The sequence below is a fragment of the Sturnus vulgaris genome, chromosome 5 (assembly GCF_052056855.1).
Source record: "Sturnus vulgaris isolate bStuVul1 chromosome 5, bStuVul1.hap1, whole genome shotgun sequence".
In the NCBI taxonomy this organism is placed as follows: Eukaryota; Metazoa; Chordata; class Aves; order Passeriformes; family Sturnidae; genus Sturnus; species Sturnus vulgaris.
In genome coordinates, this window is record NC_142247.1 from 70,728,531 (window position 1) to 70,743,915 (window position 15,385).

The window sequence follows — 15,385 nt, forward strand, 5'->3', positions numbered from 1 at the left end:
CACTCTGGCCAGAGACCTGCACCAAAAACTGTACTTGATGGATATTTAACCCCCAATCCAAGAACCAAATTCAAGCAACAGCACAAACTTGTTTTTCAGTAATGAAAGCAAGATTTTCTCAAAGGAGTGAGCTGTTTCTGTGGTCTAAGCCAGCCCTAATAAGGGGCCAGCTACAGCTCAAGAGAAGTTCATCCCTGCTCTGCCAATACACTTTTCATGTTTCTTGCTTCTGCTCAACTGCAGACGTGGCACACGGAGCTGAAGCTGTGTCCTGAGGTGGTTGGGCTCCCAGTCCTTGTTGCTCCAAAGGGGAAAAACTCCAGTTCCTGAACTAAGAATATCTGGATTCATCTGCTATCTCATCTGACTGGCTTTAGGGATCTATTATGAGGAAGGAGCTACTAGAGAAAATACAAAAGGTATCAAATGCCTGCTGCCAGGATGCTGAAACTGCTCTGGAGATCAGCCTTTAAAACCATTCTCAGGTTTGAGCAGAGCTGGCCCTGCCACATCACACCATCTCATTTCCAGTCTGTGGCTGCTTCTGCTGCCTCACAAGCCCAGCCAGGCCCTTCATCCTCTGCCATGACCCATCTGCACAGGCTGAGCAAGTTCACAAGGCACTGGGGTCTCCAAACTAATCCTAGTTGGGTCCAAGTTTCACCAGCTCAGGTGCCAGACCAGATACAAAGAACACAAAGAAACAAGACTAACTTCAGAACAGACTTAATGATTAACATCTTAAAGGCAAGACTGCAATTTTTATGAATAAGATGCATTTTCTGAAATATGACTGAATTAATTTGTACATTAGATGTAACGTAAAACAGGCAAAGCATTAATTTTTCCATTTCCTGCAGCTTCTCCTGCAAGCTGGCTCTGCTCTTTTGGAAGGGAACTGCTACCCTCTAGTGGGGCTGGCTGAGAGCAGCTTTTTGGAAAGGTTTTCTCTATCTCAAAGCAGGAATTTTAAGAGAAAGAGGCCACACTTGAGAACTAAAGTTTTGGAGGTCACACTGCACCTGACTGATCCCTACTACAGCTCAAGGCAAATGCAAGAACAACTCCATACTCTGAATGGAGATGGCAGGGAATGGGATGGAGAAAAACCCATGGAAGGACCCCACAGAAGAACCCTACACACCCCAATTTACCACATGGATGTCCTGAGGTATAATCTACATCCAAGGAAATGTTCAGCTTTTCACCACCCTGCTACACTCCAGAGGTTCCAGCATTTAACTCACCCTCATGAGCTCTCTGAAGAAGGGATAACAGAAGGCAGCTGCTCACATTTCAGCCAAAAACTGCAGTTCCTGCCATTTTCTTGCGCCCATTCCCAGCTGGGAGCACACCCACCCCTTCTGGGCAGAGCAGGTGACACCTACCATACTCTCCAAAGACCAGGTATGTGTATTTCTTGTGCTGCACGATCCGGGAGATAACTTTCACACCCAGCCAGATCAGCAGCATCCCCAGCGTGGCATCCAGGATGAAATTAATAAGGTAGCTAAGAGCAGAGGAAAATTCAGGTTTCAGCTGTCTTCTTAAGTCTTATTCAAAAATCCTTAATTTCATAATGGAAATTAATTTTAAAAACCCCAAGATTTTAAATCAATCCAAACTCGCTTCCTTTCTCTTTTATTGCATTTTCCTAAATATTACCAGCAATTTCTTAGTTTAAAAGGTTGTTCAGGAGAGAAGGACAGGCTCCATCAACTTTCTGGCACTGCTTATTTATTCATATAGCAATAAACACTTCTTAAAAGTTACCCCCAAAAAAAGGAGGCTTTCCATTTGCACCTTCTTTTTTTTTTTTTTTCTTATTAAAAAGAATGAAATTTCAAGTTTCAGAGGAAACAGAACCAAGCTGTTCCAGAATTTCACACAAGAAAATGGCAGCTTTTTGGGCACCACAGCTCTCTACAAACTGGGCAGCAGAAGAGGCAAAAAGTCCATTTTTCTGAGCAGCTGCAAGAGGCTCCCAAAAACAGAGACACAGATTGAGAGGCAGGTTTTGGGAGAGGTGATGGGCCCTGCCTCAGCAGCAAGAACCCTGAGGTCCCAAAAACCTCAAGTTCAGGTCCCACTGCAGATCCAGGAGCTGAACCCATCCCTGCCAGGAGATTTTGGCTCAATGGATTTGAGCTCTGCAGCTCTGGAAGTTGAAGTGTCACTGGCAGAGTGCCAGAGGCAGGAGACTTGCAGGGACCTTCTGGGGATTTCAAGGTCCAAGCTCTAATCCAGGGCTTGGTATTTTAATGAACTCCAAAAAGAAAAAAAAAAAAAATCACATATATTAATGTGTTTTTTTATGCAGTTTTCCATTATTGCAGTATTTTCTGCCAGATTTCTACAGCATGAAGAAAATGCCAAGGCTACAGCAGTGAACATTTCCTTTTCCAGAACTCGACACTGCCTCTGAACCAAGAAATTGAAAACAACAATCTGCTTTTGATATCCACTGTGAAAGCGTAACATGAAGTTTTTCTACATCCAAAAGCTCAAGCTGGCTTTTTACAGTTTCCAGCTGCTGAAATCACAGCATTCCATGCAAACATGAGGCTCTGGTGGTTTATACTGGGCAGAAAACAGAATATGAGCCTCAAAGCCCAGGGACAGGGCTGGAGGGCTTTAGGCTGCCTGGTTCAGGATGACAAGTCAGGCAGTGCAGGGAAACATAAAACACACATCAAAAATAAACAACACACCCAAAGGGCATGGCATAAGCATGAAAGGGTTATTTTAAAACACTGTCTGTTTAAAAAAACAACAATACATCATTTGAGAGGTTATGTGCAGTCCCAGCCAAACTTGTCTGCTTAAAGAAACACATGAAGGTGCAGCACTTCAATATAAAAAAGGAGATGGGCCAGAAGGTTTTAAGGAGAATTTTGAAGCCTAAAGGAGTTTCTCAGAATGAGACGAGGTTAATGCTGAAACTAAATTTTTATCTGCAAAGTGGCTGAAGTAAAGGTGGCACTTCTACATTAAGTCTGAAATTTGGTTTAGAAATCCCCCAAAGAGGACCAGCAAAGAAGACAACACAGACCACAAAAACAAGCTCAGCAGGGTTTATCCCCATGCAGTGCTTCAGATGGATCCATTTCCACTGTTTATGGCCTTTCCCAACACAATTCTCCCTTTGATAGATGTAGGGCATGAATGCAAGTGCCTTGTGTACTTACAGAGAGCAAGGGTCCTCCTCAGTGAGATCAGACAGAAAAACATTGGCAAAGTGGATGAAGAGGGCACCTATAGCTTGCTTGGAGGTATCATAAAACCTGGAGGAAAAAATCAAGATTTTCTGAAGGAGTTATGCAGGGAATTTTATTTCTAGGGAACACCAGCTACTTTATGGAGGTTTCTTTGGGAAGCAGCAGCACATTTTATTTTACAATTAAATGACATACAGGACACACAGGGGGCCTAGAAGATTGTTAGCATAAGAGAAAAAATATTATAAACACAGTCTTTTCAAGTTTCAAATGAAAAAAATCTCACCATATCCTCCAGGGACGCCTCTCTGCCTTTGGTTCCTTAAATCGTTTTACTGCAAAGAGAATTAGAGAGGTTACATTACCCAGATGAACCCCTCCATGTGTGCAGCCTGCACCCACCTTCACTGCAAAAGCAGCCCAAAAATCCTACAGGTCCCTCAGCATCTGCAAGTGTAAAGTTGAGCAAAACCCAAGGAGCTCCCCAGGGCAATGGTGGAATCACTGTCCCTGGGAGTGTCCAAAAGACACAGATGTTGTGCTTAGGTGTTGGATCCCAGAAACTTGGGATTTTTGAGCTTTCTGTGCTTTCTGGCACTGACCCCCAGGAGAACACTGCTTTTGACCTGAGGCCTTGGAGAAGGCTTCCAAATTTGAGTGATGGAGTTAAAATCACTGGTGTAGAGTTAAATAAAAGTGAGTGATTTCACATGGTGAAGGGTTTTGAATTTGAAGGTTTTAGAATATAGTAACAGGTATGGGACAAGATGGAGGATTTTGGGTGTTGTCTCTTTCTGTCTTCTGCTTCCTTCTTCATGATTTCAGGTAGTAGTTTTTGGTTGGACAGTCAGGGCTGCACTGTGGGTCACAGGTGTTTGTTTATTGGGTCAAAAGTATAAAAAATACAGGTGTTAGTTCTTCGTTGGAATGTTTAGCTTTAAAAGACTTTGTAACTAGCTAGATTCAGCTCCATTTTCCCACTTTTAGCTGGTAGCTAGAAGTGTTGCAGAACTCTCTGTACTTCAGATAAAATTTAATAAACAACCAAGTCCCAACATGAAAAAATTCGTCTCTTTCACGATTTTAATCCTGACTCTGAGTGAAGACAGAAGGAAATGAAGACAAGCCACTAATTAAGTGATGCAGATACCACCTTTACACTTAGGGACACAGGTTAGGGGTGGGCTTGGCAGTGCTGGGTTAATGGCTGGACTTGATGATCCTGGATGGCTTTTCCAACCATAATGATTCCATTATTCTATTCTCTGGCCTGGATGCAAACCAAGCACAGGCAATGCCTGCACACACAGGTCAGCAGGGTGGACAGCAGAGGTGTTTGGAGAGAGGTGTGTGTCCCTGGCACCCCTCAGCAACAGCATTCCCATGCCATGGGAAGTGACTGACCTTGGGAATGCTCAGGGAGGGGCCATCACTACCTACCAGCCCTAATAATCCTCACAGGCAGCTGGAAATGACATTAGTGACAGTGAAGGAGCTCTTCATTCCTTGAAAACACACAAGGTCAGGTACAATGTCTGCTCTCTCCAGCTGTATCTGAGCACTCAGCCTGCCCCCAAAGGGCAGCCTGGGCTCCTTCCCCTGGGAAATGCCTTCCTGAGCCAACATGGAAGGATGCAGGGACTTCCCTGACAGGAGCCTTGACATGTCAAAAGTGCAGCTTTGTACTGCTGTTACTGGCAAGGTGACAAGGCAATAGATGAAAAGACAACGGTGATGGGACAATGAGGAACTTTTTTCGGCTAAAAGAAGAGATATTTAGATTGGATATTGGGAAGAAATTCTTTACTGTGAGGATGGTGAGGCACTGGAACAGGTTGCCCAGAGAAACTGTGGCTGCCCCATCCCTGGAGGTGTCCAAGGCCAGGTTGGACAGGGCTTGGAACAACCTGGGATAGGGGAAGGATCTCCTGCCCATGGCAGGGAGTGGAACAAGACAGTCTGTAAGGTCCCTTCCAACCCAAACCATTCTCCAATCCTGTGTCTCCCCTAATCCCAGGATTTCAATCAGGCACATGCAGGGATTTGGTGTCAGTCTCAAATCCAGAGAAAACCAGCACAGCAATGACCTGATCCATTATTACCAGTAATGAGTAACAAGGCATCAGTCAAGTTACACCAGACATTGCTGCAGCAGTTTGTCCTATCCCTGTCCATAAAGAAAACCCCAGTTCTCCTCATCCAGCTGAATCTCACCATGAGATCCCTGCAGCGATGACTTCCATCAGCACAGACAAGATCTATCATCAGTGATGCCCTTCAAAGGCCAATTTTCATTTCACCTACCCACAAGCATCAGATCCATGGGCCAACCAAGTGGCCAGAAGTGTTTAAACCAGCCCCCAGCTCATGGGGGCAAAGAGCACAATGCTTGCAGGGGTCTCCAGGCCACCAGGCCAGCCAGCTGACCACTAGCCCAACCACAGGAGCACCAGGGGTGATTTTCATTATTTCCTTAATGAGAATTGACATGTTATGTATCCACAGCCACTCAGGCTAGAAATACAGTAATTCAGTGTGATAAGATGACAAGTAAGAGGTAAGAAGTTAATGATGTGGTGCCTTGTTGAACACAGCTTGTCATGCCTCATTAGATTTAAGAGAGTTATCTGAGACTGTGTAATTATCAGAGACAGTAAAACTGTTGTATTAAAGATAAAAGCTAGTATTATAGAGAAATAATTAACTGCTTAATAGGGCATTTACTGTGCAGAGCTGCAGCAGGCTGTCTCCAAATTAAACCAGAAATCCAGCCAAGATTACCAGAGCTTAAACAGGGAGCAGAGTTGTTTGGTAGCTGTGACCTGGGGTTAGGGAGGGATGTTAAATCCACACAGGAGCAGCACCACGTCTCTGAAGACTCCAGGAGATGATGGAGCCCTCCATGAAGCAGCACTTTGTGCTAAGTGAGCACAGCAGGGCTCTGGAGACTGAGCAGCAACTGCAAAGCTTCCCTCTCCTCTTCCAAACACTACAGAGCAAGCCCTGGCATGCACAGGCTCAGCTGGATCAAGATGGGAGAAAGGCTAAAATCTCCTCTGTTCTTCTCAAAATGTGTTTCCATTCACTGCAGTCCACTCAGTTTTCCACCAGCTGTAGGTGGGTTTGTACCCTGACTCAGACAGATCAGTCCATCCTTAATATTTACTTTAAGGAAAGTTATGCCTGCATCAAGGAAAAAAAAATTATATGAGTTCTAGCACCTATGACCAAATTACACTCCATAAAAACACCTGAAACAAATTAAAAATCCTGCATTTTACCACACACAGAGCTGCAGAAGATGGAAGAGAACTCGCATTCAATTAGACTGAAAATGAGACTGGAATGTACCTAGTCTATGCCAGAAAGCAGCAGGAATTTGTCTTCCCAACAGTGTTCCCAACCACAGTGGCGAATATTTTAATGCTGCTTCCCCTCTCAGCTTTGTCCATGTGCAAAGCAAGCTGCCTTGTGCAAGGAAGCAAAGTTATTGCACATCTTGGAAGGAAATTATTCCCTGTGAGGGTGGGGAGGCATGAGGGTGCCCAGAGAAGCTGTGCATGCCCCATCTCTGGAAGTGTCCAAGCCTGGATGGAGCTTGGAGCAACCTGGGATAGGGGAGGGTGTCCCTGCCCATGGCAGGAGGTGGAACTGAATGATGTCAAAGCTCCAACCATTCTGTGATTCTGAGATTTTGTAAGAGCCAGGAGAAGGGGACCCAGGGCTATCTCATTAAACATGAGCAGAGCCCCACTGGGGTGGTGCCTGCCTTCTCCAGGGTCTGCCCTCACAAGTTCCCACTCCACCCCTGCTTGGCTCCAGCTGCTGCAGACAAAAAGCTGTGAAGCTGAACCAAAAAGGGAAGGAAGATGAGTGACAATTTGAGAGATCCCCTGCCCACAGCAGAGAGAGGGTAGGGCAGGAAACAAAATACTTCCCAGCCCTTCCTCTCCAGTCATGGACAATAAAGAACATACATGCTTGAAATTCCCTCAGAACCACCAGGCTGGGTGGAAGCTGACATCTGAATGAGAATTTGTGAAATGTTAAAAGAAAATAAAAGGTTTGCTGGAGTCTTTCAATATAGATCTGGAAATAGTCAGAAAACTGGAAGATAAAAGCACAATGACAGCTGTCCTCACTCTTTTTCCAGGGTAATACAGAGGTTAATATTCATTAGTGTTCTCTTGATGCAGTAGAAAGGGGACAGACAGCTTTGCCTGCCCTAGACAAAGACAAGTGCTGTGAAGTTACCAGAGCTTGCTACAGTCAGTGTCCCACAGCCTATTTCGGCTTTTAAACAAATTCTCTAATTACAATAATTGAATTAGACAAGGACAGCAGCAACAACAGCCCTATTCCCTTGTGCTGCTCCCCATCCATGCTGGAGCATCCTCCATTGATCTCGCACTGCTTTCAGGCAGATCTGCTGCAGATTTGTGCATCAGCACAGGTATAAACTCCCTAATTTAAGCAGAATTAGCTGCAGCATCAACCAGCTGCTGACCAGCCAAACAGGCTACCAAGTCAAACAAACTGGCTACCAGGTTTCCACAAAATTATAGGAGGAAACCTATTTCCCTAGGATATGGTTAGACATGCTTGGCTGAGAGCCAGACCACCTCCCTGACAAATCTTACTGCAATCAACCACAGGATTCTGAATTTGAGGTTTGGGAGGGAGGTGTTGACTCAACAGACAGAACTTTTGGGATTTAATTTACAGGGCTCCAAGCCTGACCCCACTGAGCTCAGCAGCAGCCTGGGGGACGGATACTTTACATGAACCTCGTATGAGAAGGACTTTTAGATGCATTAATACACCTAAATTGTGAAAGGTCCACCAAAAATAAAGTCTGAAATGCCCCAAACTGGTGATACTGCTACCTGCTTTTAAGAGGGGACTAAATTGACTGCTATAAATCCCATCTCCAGGGTCACAACCCACCAGCAATAGGGTCAGGACTTTATTTCTGGCCTGGGCCAAAGAGGACTCGGAGCTACTGTACCAGGGAGGAAACAGAAGCTCTTCCCCTGCCAAACCTCTCTGTTATTTTCAGCAGTACAGTCTCCAATAACAGATTGCAACCTATTTTGCAGGACACACCCTTTCCCAGGCTCTTTCCAAGCCCCAGGCAGGAAAGAAGCCAAGATGCAGGATACAGAGCCAAAACCCTGGGGTCTGCACTATTCTTAGCCTGAGCATGCAGCCACTCAGACAGCTCGACCCCAGACACAATGGGAGGAAGCAGCAGCCACTGTTTGCAGAGAGCAGCCAATGCTACTGGCCAGAAAAGTGTGAAACTTGCATCCCCCATCAATTCAGGGAGCAGCAAAAGTCCTGGTTTTCCTCCTCAGAACAGCTGTCAGTGGTTCGATGACACGGACTGCTGCTGACTTCCACCCCCAGGTCTGCACTAGGTGTGTTCAGCCACTCCCTCCCAAAGAGCCTTGCACCAGTGTCACAAGAATGAAAGCACCTCCAGCAAAACTGGCAGAGGAAGGAAAAGAAACTGAGATTGTGTTCATGGAATCACAGAATGGTTTGGTTGGAAGGGTCTTTAAAGACATCTCGTTCCAGCTCCCTGCCATGGGCAGGGACACCTTCCACCAGACCAGGTTTTCCAGGAGCCTGGGCTGGAACCTTCATCCCTCTGGAGACTCCAACGGCCCCAGTGAAGGCCACAGAGGACCCTGGCACGGTTCTCAGTTTGCAGCTCTACTCTTTGTGTCTTATTTTTACACAGATTTTTAAAGCTGCTATTTTAGCCAAGTGCCAGGTGGTCACCAACCAAAGCTGTGAGATATCAAGCATTGGTTGTGCTTTGCACATTGAGAACAGAACATGTTATTTGCTGACACAGTAGGTCCTACAGGACACCTGGACTGAGGCTGGGCTCCAGCTCCAATGCAGAACATCCTGGAGGAGACAGTTGTGACTCCCTCCATATAAAGCATCACTACATTGCAAGCCAGTCCCTTGAAAAATGGAGTTTGGACAAGGAAAGATAAAAGTAAGACCATACAATCCAGGATCATTAAGAGAACACCACCTGAAGAATGAAGTGATGCACAAGCAGTTATCACAGAATCACAGATGGTTTGGGTTGGAAGGGATCTTAACAATCATCTACTTTCTATTCCCTTTTAGCATTAAAGATAGCATTTTATCCAAACCCAACCTTCATCATTAAAGTCCCTCTGCCATACAGTTTTCTTACTTTTAAATGCTGTTTAAAAAAAAAAAAAAAAAGCAGGAAATTTAACAGACTCCTTAAAGCTTTGCACGCTTCACCTCATAATTATAAAAGACTAATTTCCCTGTACAGTTTCTTGTCGTGTTAAGTCACCCATAACATCAACTGCTCACCACACACTGCAGAACCAATTCAGCCAGGTGCTCAGCTGCCTGTGGATCACAGGTAACTTCTCACAAAGCTCTACTCCTCCAGCTCATTTCTCACCTTCCCCAACCCCTTTGTTCTCTCAGGAGCCTCCCAGTCCCTGCTCAGCTTCCAGAGGTGACGGCCAAGGAGAGGTCAGAGCCATCAACAGCTGCAATTCAAAAGCTTTGTGCAGAGCTGTGTGCAGCCTAATGAAGCACACCGAGTGTGCTGCACAGACCTTCCAGCCCACACAGTGCAACATGTGTTCCCGAGCTCATCCAGTTTTCAGGTGCACTGAGGCAGAAGAGAAACGTGCTGAGAGTCCTGCCATGTGCAGCTCGTGTCTTAACCCACAAACCTACATGTAAATCAGCAAGGACCCAGGCTTCACACTGCCAGAGACAGTTAACCTCTGTGACTTTGTTTTTCTCTAGAGGGAAAAGCATTTACAAGGGTGAAGTTGGAATTTAAATGTTCTTGTGTGTGAACAATTAAGATCACACAGCTATGCACTTGTGTGATAGCAAGCAAAGTCAGCAGAGCCTGTCTTGGGCAGGTGTATTTCAGAACAGAATGGAAGTCTGGACAGATAATGCTCTAGCATTTATTTCTTCTTTTTCTTGACATGGACTCACACTTCCACCCACCTTTATGAGGTATTTTCAGTGTAAAGTCAAAACACAAGCCAGAAAGCACTCGGGATACTTATAAAGCACAGAAACAAGACTTCAAACTATGTACTGCAACCACCCTGAACTTAGCACGGGGGCAGAATCACAGGATGGTCTGTGTTAGAAGGGTCCTTTGATGGTCATCTCAATCCAAACCCCTGCCATGGACAGGGACACCTTCCACCAGACCAGGCTGGTCAGAGACCCATCCAACCTGGCCTTGAATGTTTCTATGGACAGGGCATCCATCATCTCACTGGGCAACCTGTTTCAGTGTTCCAGCACCCTCACTGTAAAAAAATTATTGTATTGAGTCTAAATCTATCCTCTTTCAGTTTAAAACCAATGCCCCTTTTCCTATCACTACAGGGCCTAGTAAAAAGTCACAAAAGGTGGGTTAAGTTTGATTTATCTGGTGGAGGTGAGTGCAACAGCTTCTGTGAATCCCTCTCAAAGTTCAGAGACTTCTCAACACGAGGATGCTCTCTCCCATTTCACCATCCAGGAGAAAATCAACATTGAAAGCTCAGCTGGAAAATCCACAGGGATCAAAGAAAACATGGACCACAGATCAAGGGGATACTTCTGATGTTCTTTAACAACTGTTTTCTACCACACAGACACTACTTCGTTTACAGGAAATCTGGTAAGTTCCTGTTCTGTGGCTCTGCCTCAGGACAAGCTACTTGGACCAGTGCCTGAAACACCATCCCAGGTGCTAACAGAGCATCTCCAGCACCAGCTCCTGCCTGGGGGTCAGCATCAGGGTCCTATTGCAAACAACTCTGCCTTCTTAAGACTCAGCTCAAGGCAAGATGTGCTGGAAGATGTGTCCAGCAGTGACATGCAAGAGGAGAGAGGGACACCGCTGTCACATGAGGCAGGATCAAAAGTAAAGCTGAAAACCAGATTTTCCACTGGGTTCTGGGAGCTCAGTCCAGTCCAACTCTCCTTGCCTGGCAGTATGAGCGTTTTCCAAGAGCAAAATCTATTTTCATACCATCATCACAAGTGCTACTGCACCTCATTCAGCAGCTCAGAGGGCTGCCAAGACAGTTTCAGAAAAAGAAAAAGCTGGAAGAGAAACAAATGCTTTTGCATGTCCTCAATGCTGCTTGTGGTAGAGTAGAAAATGAGTATACCAGCTCCAGGGAAAACTTTTTCCATTCACAATGGAAACAAAAATTGTTCAACTCCCCAAATCCATTTCTCCTGCATTCCAGTTAATTCACAAAGAAGGGTATGGATGTGATTTGTACAAAAGATCTTCCCTCACTTCAAAGAGTTTTGCTGTCCCCTGTGTAAACCTGGACCACTTTTGCTAGTCTAGAACCCCTTCCTCAAAAGAAAAAAGGTTTCAATGAATAGCAGCAACTGCAGGGACTCATCCCTCAAAAGCACACCCAGCTTTCTCCACTCAGCTGAGTGATGCTCAAAGAAAAGCATTACAAACTCTTCAGATGGGATTGCACAATGCTCCCCACTCCTCAGGGTCATGACCTCCCCAAGGGGACCTTGCACAGGAATCCAGATTGCCACAGGCACACAGCTGCTGGGCTCCACTGCCTCTGCCTTCAAGTGTCTGTGTCTCAGTTCTAGCACTGTCCTTACAGCCTAAGTGTCTCCAAAGCCACCCCAGGCAGGTGGAAAGGGTGGCACCTCTTTGCCACTTGACTCCCAAATGGGGCAAAACTGCAACCAGAGCAAGCCCTGGTCATACTGGGATTAGGATTGACCACAACCTTAAAGGCCTCGCTGGAAAGCAAGAGAGAATTCATAGGCTGAAATGAACTGCCACCACTATTGCTCATGGGAGGGACAGAATAATAAAACCCCACTAAACAGCTGTCCTGACTCCCTGCCAAGGCTGGGCATCATTTACTTCTGGGTCCTGTTTTCACCACACACAGGGACTCATTTCACAAAATCCACTGCAATGGGAGCAACCACCCCACTCAATCATTCAAGACTAATTTCCTCCTCCATTAGATTTCCCTACAAGTTGGCAGGAGAGAATCTTTCCACAGCCCAAAGAAACACAAATTCAATGACACAAATTGCTCTGATAAAAACAAACTTATCCTCCCTACAATGGCCACGCTTGTGGTTCACATTCTGGAGGGGTACTCTGAGCACATCCCATGCACACACACCTGCAAAACTTTGCAGAATGCCACATTATTGTTAGTCTGAGTTCCTCTACATGTTTTCAACAGCTCTGAACAGTTCCTGCACAATTTGGAAATTTTATCTATCCAAATCCAGATGTTCCTATAGCTGAGTTGATACTTTAAAGTAGAAGGAATGGAAAAGGCATTGGATTGGGTTTGGATGGGAATTCTGTAACATGGTTTTGGGTCCTTAAAGGGACCTTAAAGAACATCCATGGGCATCCATGGCCCATGCCATGGGCAGGGACACCTTCCTGTCCCAGGTTGCTCCAAACCCCATCCAACCTGGCCTTGGACACTTCCAGGGATGGGGTAGCTACAGCTGATGCAACCTGTTCCACCACCTTCATGGACCTTGTTTCCACTTATTAACCCATGGCCTGCAACAACCGTGCAAAGCAGAAATCACAGTAATAAAACCAACAGAAACACACTCCAAGTGTCACAGTACTGAAGGAAAGAAATATCGAAGGACTGACTCCAACAACAGCAACATCCTAAAATTCTACAAGATGTAGTCACCTACAGCCTGGGATTGCCTGGCTGGATGCAATGTGGGCACAACCAAAGTTCCCAGGAAGTTTTTTGTCTCAGCTCCAGAGGCTTCCATACCTCCCAGACACTGGAGCCTCCTCCTTCCCAGAATGCTGCCAGCTGAATGTGCCACAGAAACAACCCAAAAGCTGCAAGTTGCTGCCCAACATAAAGCTGTTGGTGAGCCCATCACAACCACCGTGGGGTAGGAGCCAGCACACAAACAGCCCCTCCAGCAGATCCAAGGAAGCCTCCAGCTGGAAGTGTGTGACTGGGGCACAGATAAGGACCAGCTGGGGTGGACTGGGGACCACCAGCCCAGCTGCAGCCAGAGGAGGTGCTGTGGTTGGGATCCCAGGGCTGTAAACACATCTGCCCTTGGGGTCCCAGCCAGCAATTCCTCCACAGCTGAGCCACAACAAAACCACACAGGATCAGCTTTCGGTTTCTCTTCATTAACTAAGAGGTTGTAATAGTCACAGAAATATTAGCCCTTGCATCAGCAGTTAGCCCGGGGTTGATTTTCTATCTATGCAGCCTCATCCCCAGAGGTATTCCAACATGATTTACCAAAGCCCTTGATTTTATGGCATACCCCATGGAGTTTATGAGACAATTAACCCATATGCACGCATCACTAGAGGGAAGAGGAAGAGAAAAAGAAATTACTACTATTTTTACTGTCGATATTTGGTGAAACACAAGCAGTGGCATGTTGCAATTAGGCTGCTCCAGCTGGAAGAAAGTATCAGTTATCGCTGGAAGAACTTGCTGCAGTTTTCTCTGGCAGCCTGGTGTTAACCACAGAGCTGGAGCCTTTGAAAGTGGTTTCCAAAAGGCAGAGGGGAGCAAGAGAACCTCAAAATCTGCAGCTACTTAGCCAGAAAACTTGGAAGTTTCGGTTCACTGTCACCACAGGCTTTTACACAAGGAAAACAGATCGAGTTCTGGCATGTTGATTCAACTTGTGCTAAACCACTTAACCCTGAAGAGCAGCAACACACACACATTGCTGTGAGCAATCACAGCTGCAGCACAAAACAACAGTAAATCTTCACGGCTCATTCAGCCTTAGTGTTCCCCACCTTTTCACGGGATGGCAAAATCACTGAGGTTGATAAAGACCTTTAATATCATCAAGTACAATCATTAACCCAGCACTGCCAAGTCCTCCACTAAGTGCCACATCCACACGTCTTTTAAATCCCTCCCGGGACCGTGACTCCATCACTGCCCTGGGCAGCCTGTTCCAATGCCTTCCCCTTCCGGGGAACAAGCTTTTCCAAATATCTGAATTTTCTACAGTGTAACTTGAGACTGTTCTCTCTGAACCTGGAAATCACACCCCGGGTCATTTTTCTCACTCCTGAACTGATTTCTCCCAGCTTCCACCCCTTCCCAGAAACCAGCAAAGCACGTTGTCCCTGTAACCTCCTTCCCCCGCCGCTCAAGCCCTAAAACTTGGCGTAGGTGAAACGAAAATAAAACACAACAGTATCACAGCGCAATTGAATCACCCTGAGCACACAGCGCCGTGTCGGACACCCGCCCCGTTCTCGTCAGCTCCTCCCCGGCAACTCGCGGGGTTACACCAATAGTTTGGTTTTATTTGTTTTTTTTTTTTTACCCTTCATTAAAATTTTCTAAGTGACTGAGCAATGGCTCACACAAGATTACAGCCGCGCGTTCCGCGGAGCTTCATTACCATCAGATTAGGGAGTTTTTAAGAAGGAGCATCTGGCGCTGCACCCGCCGGCTCGGGAGCATCCACAGCGCGTCCCTCCCTCCCTCCCAAATCCAGCCGGGACTCCGCGCAAAACTTGGTGATTTTTTTTTTTTCTAAGTGAAAAAACCGAGATCCCCCGCGGTCCCCCCGGCGGGCAGGGGTGCCCCGAGCTCCCCGGTACTCACGCATGAGGGTGCTGAAGGCGCAGAGAGCCAGCAGCGCCTGCAGCAGCACCCCGAAGCGCCCCAGCAGCGCTCCGCTGCCGCAGCCGTGCGCCGGGCGGGGGGCGGCCATGGGGCTGCGATGGAATGGGATGCGATGGGATGGGAAGGTGAGGGACAACGCAGCGGTGAGGGATAACGCGGTACCAAGCGGGGCTGCGAAGGGGAATGGGGACAGGGACGGGACAGCCCCGCACAAAGGCGGCCCCGAAGCGCCCCCGCCCCCCGGCCCGCCCCGCCGGCAGCGGCACCCGGGGCGGGGCGGGAGGGGAGGGACGGGCACCGGGATGGGAATGGGGGATAGAGACAAGGGACGTGGATGGGGACAGAGATGGGGGTGTGGAAAAAGCTGGAGATGAGGATACAGAGGGATGGAGAAGGGAATGAAAGTGGAGTTGAGTTTGGGATAGGGATGAGGATCAGGACAGGGATGTAGAAGGGGACGGAGAAGGGAATGGA

The 15,385-nt window shown here is 46.8% G+C and overlaps 1 protein-coding gene across 1 annotated transcript in view; it reads right to left on the bottom strand.

Moving 5' to 3' along the window:
- Positions 1 to 15,138, bottom strand: part of LOC106858218 (store-operated calcium entry regulator STIMATE-like) — a 29,773-nt gene extending 14,635 nt beyond the window's left edge. The window contains exons 1-4 of the mRNA XM_014884759.2: positions 14,891 to 15,138; positions 3,505 to 3,553; positions 3,189 to 3,284; positions 1,389 to 1,510 (exon numbers count right to left, since the gene is read on the bottom strand). Of these exons, the coding sequence (XP_014740245.1) occupies positions 1,389 to 1,510; positions 3,189 to 3,284; positions 3,505 to 3,553; positions 14,891 to 14,999 (376 nt within the window). The 5' untranslated portion in view covers positions 15,000 to 15,138. The remainder of the gene's footprint in view (positions 1 to 1,388; positions 1,511 to 3,188; positions 3,285 to 3,504; positions 3,554 to 14,890) is intronic.
- Positions 15,139 to 15,385: the final 247 nt, after the last annotated feature.